Here is an 8,900-nt window from a genome sequence, read left to right as displayed (position 1 = left end):
ATGGAAGACTTACTCTTAGAGCATCTCTATCGGTGTGTGTGAAGGTTTTTGTTTGTATTCTCAAACGTTTGAAAGGTGGGTTTGTAGTGGCCCCACCACAACCACTACACACAAATTATATATATATATATATATATATATATATATATATATATATATATTATATATAGTAGTAAAAGTAGGTAATGATGTGGAAGATGAGGTGAAGGTTTTTATTGGTTTATGGGTGGAGTAAAAAGTAGGGTTTTTTTAAAAAAATGGTTAGAGTATGATATGACGATGAGGTGGATGTTTGAATTGGTTTATGGGTGTGGATGCTCTTAGTGGTATTATTCATCCCAGAATTATGTGAATTTTAAATAATTAAGTTTTATAAAATGCTATTTTTATATAAAACACTAACAAAAATTATAAAACTCTCATATTTAATAAAATCTTTGTTATGTAAGTTATTTAGTCTTCAAACTAAAATTACTCAAATGTTGCAAAGTATATTTTTTACAATGACTTTACAACATAACCGAAGTTTTCACTTAATGAGTTTAGAGTTAATAACATTTTGGTCTATCCAACCAAAATTCTTACGCATTCCATTTTTATATTTGACTTAATCATTCTAGGCAAAATTAAATGTCCCAAGTGGAATTACTTTTCAACTATTATTTGAATATCAAATAATATATATTCTTAGATGAATATTTTGATAATTAATCTTGTAATTCTATCATCTTCGATATTTGATAGTACTTGTTAATCCCACCATCTTTAATTTTAATTTTGCGTGTGTAATATTAAACCGTTTTTTTTTTCAAACCGGTTCTAATCTGTCATGTCCAAATCTGTTACATCTCAAATACTCCAAACCGGTTCCAACCCTACGGGTTCAGTCGGTGTCTAAACGGCTCAGTTTCTGGGTCGGGTCGGGTCGGGTCGATTCGATTAACCGTTTTTTTTAATATAGATAGATGCATCGCTAGGCTAGAATCAAATTGCAAGCTATAAAACCCTTGTGGAAGAAGCTAAACCCCAACAGCAGAACGAATAATGTTATCAAGAATGGGGGTTTCTTCTACTCGTTGCATCCAAAATGTTGCTTCATCTTATTCTTGTGCGCCTTACAGAACCAACCTGCAATCTAAATTCTCTCTCCCTTTGAAACCCAATACCATTACCCTCAATAATCCAGGTACGCATTCGCATTCTTAATTATTTACTACTGTAAACCCTAGATTTAGATCAAATTTCAATTGCTTCTTAAGTTGAATAATGCTTGTTTCTTTTAGAATTATTTATTTAATTTGATTATTGTCTGATAAGTACTGTTGCTTGCCCTAGATCTAAAAGTTACTGTCCTTGTTCTACCAAATTGTTAAATTTTCGAGTTTATTTGTGAAGATCAAAATCTTTAAATGCCATCATGAGGTTTATTTACTTCAATGGTGAATGTCATTGCTTTCGGTTACATAATTGAGGTTCGCTAACGTTAATTGGAAAGCTCGTTGCCTTCAATTGCGTAAGTGAAGTTTATTGACCTCAATTATGAAGGTTATATTCTTTAAGTGGATGACAATATGAGTGAGATTCATCATTCATTGACCTCATGTGTGAAGGTTGTGGACTTCAACTACTTTGAATCAATCATCGACCCGCACATAAACTCTCTATCCAACTTAAGATGAACTTGTTATTCATAATTTCACGTCTAGACAGGCGTCACAGGCATGCAAGATTAATGCACAAGTCAATTTACCAAGTTGGTTATTTACATAGAAATTCAAAAATTAGGTAAAATTATGTATTTTTATTCAGTTATCCTACGTGGACAATTTGATGTATATTTCGCTTTAAAAATCGATATGTACTCATCTTGTCTATTTAGACTTATCCGAGCACAATTCACTACCTTCTTTGGACACAATTAACTACCAATTCACCTATGGGTTGGTTTGATCATGCCCAAATACAATTCAAACTCTGTTAACTCAGTTTTTTTCCAAACCGAGAAGTAATATGTTAACGTTTTGGTCAATGTGACCCTGAGTGTTCATCCTAAATAATATGAAAAAGTTTACAAACAGTCTATGTGTAAATTATTGACCTGAAAGATTGTACTTTTATCTGAATTAATTAGGCCCTTAATTGTTTTCATTTACAGGCTTACGCTACTACAGCTACTCACCTATAAAAGCAACATCTTCTAATGAAACATCAAATGAGGCAAACCAGTATGTCAAACAAGAACCGGAAGTAGTTAACTACTCACCTGTAGAACCAACAACACCTGATGAAGCATCAAATGGAGTAAATCAGTATGTTAAAGAAGAACCAGATGCAGTTAACTACTCATCTACAGAAGTAGAAAAATCTGAGGAAGAATCAAATGGAGTAAATCAGTATGCCAAAGAAGAAACCGATGATGTAGTGACGGTCAACGAAAGTCAACCTGTTGAGAGCGGCGGGTTTGGAGGATTTGATCTGTTCAAGGATAAAGCTGCAGCGGATGATCGGTTCCCTCAATATGATTTTCTAAACAAGCTCAAAGTAGAGGTATGATTAATGATTATGTTCATGAATGTTTCTGTGAACTATAAGGTCAAAATGTTTGAACATTAGTCAAAATGCCCTTTAGGATTTTATTAGGACTGTAAACAAACTGATTATTCAGTGAACCATTTGGCTGGAAGTTCGCTTATTTAGTAAATGAATGAACATGAACAGAACTTTTTGTTCAGTTAGTATAATTAACAGGACGAACAAGAGCACATGTCTCCTTCTTTAACTTATGTTCATGACCATTCATTTATTTAAGTTTGTTTATGTTCTTTCATATACGTTGATATGTGTTCGCTTGTTTAAGTTTGTTTTCTCTTTTTTCTTTATGTTGGTTAAATTATTCATTTAGTTTTTTTAGGCACAATACAGTTTAGTCTAGTTTATGAAGTTAAAAATTCAAACGTTAAGGTCCACACATTGTTGTTCATATTTAGTTTAACTAGTGTTAACTCAGGTATGTTCATTCATTTATGTTCAATTTCAGTTATGTCCATGAACCATTCGTTTATACTATTAACGAACAAGCATAAATGAACAAACTCATTTTCTTGATGAACAAATACGAACAAGAAAGCTTGCTTATTAATTGCTCATGTTTGATCGTTTGTTCAAATAAAGACATAAAGTTAAACGAACGATCGTAAACATGCGTTGTTCTTGTTCTTTGTTACGTTCATGAAGCGTTCGTTTATGCTATTAACGAACACACACAAACAAACAGGAACACATTTTTTTTCTTAATGAACGAACATGAACAAGAAAACTCGCTTATTTAATTGTTCATGTTCGATCGTGTGTTCGGATAAAGTTAAATGAGCGATCACGGACATGCTTTGTTTTTGTTCGTTCGTTTACGTTCGTGAACCATTTGTTTATACTAGTAACGAGTGAACATAAACAAACACGAACACCCTCATTTTTTAATGAACCAACACAAACAAGAAAACACGTTTATTTAATTGTTCATGTTTGGTTGTTTCTTCGGACAAAGTTAAATGAACAAATGATGTATATATTAGCCTTATAAACTATATGTTATTCTATATCTCCATGAATCAAGTAATATGACTTGTTCCGTTCATTTACAGGCCTAGATTCTTTGATTCCTTTTGCATATACTGATAACATGCTTATGATTATTCTGCAGTTGGATCTTGAAGATTCCTTGTCAATTGCTTTACTTGGTGTAGGCGGTATTACGGCCCTGTGGTTAACTACATCTATACTTGGAGCCATTGATTATATACCATTGGTGTGTTTTATAGTTATTGTACTTGCTAAAATAAGTTCTTGACATATCACATAACCTATCTTTTAATTTTTTTTTATTTGTTTTGTTTTCATTTTTTTTTTAATTTCCAGTTGCCTAAATTGTTGGAGTTGGTGGGTCTTGGCTACACGATCTGGTTCTGCACACGTTACTTGCTCTTCAAGGTATGCAACTAACATTGAGATCTTATCACATGGTTGTATGGTGTTTTCTTTGTATAACAAACTGAGGAAAATTGCTACTTTATGATTTCTGCAAATATAGTTTGATTTGAATGGGATATGGGTATGTTTTGCAGAGTAACAGAGATGAATTGGCGTTGAAGATCGAAGAGATTAAGCAACAAGTTTTGGGTCCAAAGAATTGATAAATGAGGTTACTGAAATGATCCTTTAATATCAATCTAGAATCTAGATTACAAATTTATAAGCTTTTTGGTACTTATCTGTGAATGAAAACCAACTTTTAGTCTGTTTCTTGTGACATGGTCAAATATTTAAAACTTTTAGTTGCAACTGAAGTGTGAAATAGTTTTACGTTGACAACTGGTAACAATAGAGCCCGGAATCTAAGGGTGTAAATGAGCCGAGTTTGAGCTTGAGCATGGCTCGATTCGAGTGCAATTACCAAAGTTTGAACTCAACTCATGAGTTATGTTGAAAGCTCAGGTCAAACCTGTTTGCTATTTATTTATTGGTTAACCTCTTTTTATTTGTGTGGTTTTTTTTTAATTGTTTATGATTTTAGCTGGATTAAGATGTGAGATCCGGTACAAGTAGATTTAGCTGCATTAAGAGTAGTTAGGGTAATTATTCTTAAGCTACAGTTTTAAATTAGAGTAATATTTATTAGTCTGCTACGCTTCTTACGTTAAATAGCCGGGTTCTGTTGTGTATTATATTTTTTGGTAGGTTGGTTATGTTATTCAAAACCGATATATTGTCAGATAATAATTCATTCAGAATATAATAATGAAGCAACTCTCTTTTTCAATTTTATTTGCTTGTATGACATGTAAATGGTGTCTAAAATTTTTCACAATCATTTAGGGGTAGATGAGATTACTTTTTCTGTTATGAGTGACATCGCCTTTGAGGCTTTGACAATAAAAAATAGAAGTAGGAGTTTTATCGGTCAAATTGGCCGTTTAGGCTAGTGGTTCACGTGGATGATTAAAATCTAATTTACCCTTTTGTTTTTATTATCAATATGAAATATTATATTTATTCTTATCATTAAGCTCAGTATAGGCTCGTGACCTTAAGTCATATTAAACCTAGGCTCATTTAAGTCTTAGTCGATTCAAACTTTTATCAACTGACTGTAGATAACTCGTGAGCAGCTCGTTTGCATGCCTACCGTTAAGATTTACAGTAAATGTTTGTTTTGAGGGTTTGAAGGTCATCGCATGTCAAGTACGTGAGGGGCAATTGTGTAATTTTATTCCTCAAGTTCTAATCATGCTCCAAAATATCCAGCCACAAAATTTGGACCATTGTATCGTGTAATTGATGAGGTTGTTAAAGGGTCCATCGAAGAGGGTCCCTGCATTTGTGAGCTAGTGACTCATTGACCTTTTCATACTTGTCTTCTTTCCACTTAACTCCCTTTACTTGTATGCTACCCTACAAAAATTAAACTATCAATCATAATTCAAAGATAAAAAGAGGAAAAAAAACAAAAAAACAAAAGAAGACAAAAGCATAAAAGAAATTGTTGGTACTTTTAAATTTTAATCTTAAATAATTGACTTTATTCATAGCAAACTGATTAAAAACAAGGGTAAAAAAAGAAGTGTAAGGAATTTATTTTCGGATTCTCTTTTGTAATATATGAAAAATACAATCAAGTGAAAAACAATTACGTTACCCTAATTTATTGTATTTATACATTGTGTGTATATTCTACCTGTAATTTTGTATATTCTTGTCGTTTTTGTGCAATTTCTTTACTATTTTAAAATGAATAATAGTTTATTAGAAAAAGTATCTACATAGTCACATCTACTAGACTACTAGAGAGAGAAAAATCAAACCGCACCATCAAACTCTTTCTGGTTAATTTCAACTAAGGCTGAGGGGTGGGGCTTCAACGGGGGCGCTAGAGCCCCTTCGCTCGCGCCCCCAGGCGCTAACACCACACCACCGGGGCGTGACCCGGGGCGCTAGCACGAAAAATGAGGCAGGCGTGATGGGGTTAGCGGCAGATATGAGCGTAAAGTGGCCTTGGATAGTGTGCAAAGAGACGTTGGAGGATATAAAAGAGCCGTTGGGCTCTTATTTAATTAAAAAAAAACGTTTTTTTTTCCTATATAAAACCCATTTCACCCATATCAATCACCACAACTTCAAACATTAACCCAAAATAAACTCATCTTCCCAACATTTTTTTAAAAAAATGGCTGGAAATTGGTACCCCACACCCTTCAGCCTAATAATTGTCACGCTTTAACGTTTAATGTATCTCAAATCATTTCACAGTAAAAAGAAATATTAATGACCAAAATAAAAGATAGATGAATCTTAAATAATATTTTTTACCACTTCAAATAATTTCTTATTTTATCAGTATCACAAAAAATATCTCACAAAATTAACTTATTGCCTTTCTCATAATAATATTACCATTGCCATCCATATTCCTAAATAAATCATATATCGTCATCAACTAAACTAGAAATCCTTGAGCAATTTCCGAACTTGTTCCAGTGTGACAAAGAGCACGATAGTAAACGGCCCCTGCCTCGATATCGTAGGAATAAACCCTTTGTAAAGCGCCATCGGACCTTCGGATTTTATAGTTTTCACGACACAGTCCACCGCTCCTGAGTATGGTGGAGCCTTGCCACGCTCCCACTTCATATTCATAACCCTAGTTTTAATAACATCAATAGAGTTCGTGACCACTGAGGCCACAAACCCTGCTGCAAAACCACAAACCCTGCTGCAAAACTCGCTGTCACGTGGGTCCCAAGCCCATCATTCATCACACCATTATCTAATATTGTTTCTTTGATCTGATCATAAGATGCCAACTGTGACGCCGTCACCAACATAGCGCGGTTCACCGTAAGCGATGAGCCGCGCCATAAGCTACCAACCACCTCGTTTTTCGCCATTTGCGATATAGCGTCAACCACGCTTTTATAATTCCTACGCTGCGCTGCCGGGAGCCGTCCGTCTGCCTGCATGCGAACCATCGCTACGTCAGCCGGGTTCCCAACCATCGCCCCGATACCCCCAGCGGTCAACCCGGCACCAATCTTCTTCCACAACTTCATGGTTCCCGTTTCCGGATCCGTCCATTTATTCTTCATCACATCGTATAGGCCCATGCGAGTCGTCGAATAAAGCGTCTGGCGAAGCATGGTGGCGGACACACCAGAAAACAAAGCTGCTGCTCCATCCTGCTGGATGATACGCATCCCTACAGCAACAGGGCCCATGCGTGAGGGTGTGTTGACGGGGATGTTGGCACCCAGACCTTGATGAGATCAAGAGGATGGGTTGAACATCCCGCGACTATGGAGGCGATGCCGCCTTCAACGAATCCTTTCAATCCCATGATTCTGCTGATCAAAGGAATTGTTAATGAAAGTGATTAGGGTTCATGTGGGTGGAGATTAAAATGGAGGAAAAGTGGACAACGTTTGGTATGCGAATCATGTGCTAGAAAGAAAGAGGGATGAAATAATGGTTTATTGGGGAAAGTTGAATAAGTATGGGAAACATATATACGACTTCTTTACAAACATAACATTTGGTATTTGCCCTTACATAAATTGATGATGCTGACATTTTTGGTAATAATATTTGTAAAAATCTTTATTTATTTAAGAGACTTTAGGCGTTTGCTAGATGTCACTTTTAATTTAATATAATTAAAACAGTATATAATTTTCGGGTTGATTTAATATATCTGAGTGATCTAATGAAAATAAGGTGGCCTAACTTGATATCTAGTTTTGGTCAACTAACCTTTCATTTAACTATTAGATTTTTGTTTTATGGGCCAGGGTTTTCGTTACACCTTTTTTTTTTCGGTAACTAAATGATATACTTTGATTTAATAAAAATTGGTGGTCACGATCTTTCATAAGTTTTATTAGAAATCAATATAGTAACAAGCATCGATCGGAACCAAAAGTCTAGATGCACACTAAAGTGGAATAAAATCGTATATGAGCTAAGCAATAGGTCTTTAAAAGTTATTCTTTAATGCTCTGTAATGTCTTATTCGTAACCATGTACCATATCCATCGATAACATACAAGTGTGCAATTAAAGAAATTTGTAGTGTCCTGTTAATTTCGTTTTTAGTGATTTTTCATAAAGATACATCATATCATATTTAACATAACATGACAAAGTCATTTTAGCAGGTAATTATATATATATCTAAAGTCATGTTTATCATATTGTCCCAAAGAGCTTTCTTAATTGTCTTAACTCTTAACATTATTATCGGGAAATACTTTATCACAAATTATGTGCTTAGTTTGTCATCCTTATTGGGTAATCATACTATAAATGCAACGTGAGGATTAGTCTACTGATTTGAACAACATTTTTGTGAACACGCAGTAATGTATCTTCATACAATGATCTTCCATGAATCCAGCGTTACACGTCTACAAGTTTCGATATGTCACAACCATCAACCCTAAAGTCACATGTTTCCCACTAAATCCACCCTTCAATTCGTTTAGAATGGACATCGGTCACCTCGTGGAGGGGTAGAAATGTAGAATCCTCTGGCTTAGAGAGAACTTGTAATGGTGAGAAATGGAAAGCAAAAGAAGATTATGGTAAAAATGAGATATCTCACTTTTATATAAAGAAGGTAAGTAAGCTTTAACCTAGAGCCATCTCCACTTGGGCTTACTAGAATTGGGCCCCACTTATGGGCTTAGACCCAGTCATACGAGTAGCTTAACAAAGCACGCTTGTGTACTTCACTGCTTCACCGTTCATTGAGCGGTTGAGCCTGAACATTGGAGTTTCATAACTTAGTGTCTAGAGGCATAAGGAAAAAAACCGGTTTGGGACGGGTTTTACAAACCGAACCGAATCGCTTT

The 8,900-nt window shown here is 34.8% G+C and overlaps 1 protein-coding gene and 1 pseudogene across 1 annotated transcript; one reads left to right on the top strand and one right to left on the bottom strand.

The window, feature by feature from the left end:
- Positions 1 to 1,020: 1,020 nt before the first annotated feature.
- LOC143584806 (uncharacterized) lies at positions 1,021 to 4,551 on the top strand. The gene is made up of 5 exons (XM_077066767.1): positions 1,021 to 1,186; positions 2,156 to 2,547; positions 3,701 to 3,805; positions 3,916 to 3,987; positions 4,122 to 4,551. Exons 1-5 carry the CDS (start codon positions 1,045 to 1,047, stop codon positions 4,188 to 4,190), a joined length of 780 nt encoding a protein of 259 aa, XP_076922882.1. The 5' UTR covers positions 1,021 to 1,044; the 3' UTR covers positions 4,191 to 4,551.
- Positions 4,552 to 6,415: 1,864 nt separating this feature from the next.
- On the bottom strand, positions 6,416 to 7,555 carry LOC143584818 (mitochondrial uncoupling protein 5 pseudogene; annotated as a pseudogene).
- Positions 7,556 to 8,900: the final 1,345 nt, after the last annotated feature.

Source organism: Bidens hawaiensis, unplaced genomic scaffold (assembly GCF_021521415.1).
Source record: "Bidens hawaiensis isolate Kalapana, Puna unplaced genomic scaffold, B.hawaiensis_p1.1 tig00033471_1, whole genome shotgun sequence".
Lineage (NCBI taxonomy): Eukaryota > Viridiplantae > Streptophyta > Magnoliopsida > Asterales > Asteraceae > Bidens > Bidens hawaiensis.
The sequence above is the reverse complement of the archived record's forward strand: the minus strand, read 5'-3'. Positions and strand labels throughout refer to the sequence as shown.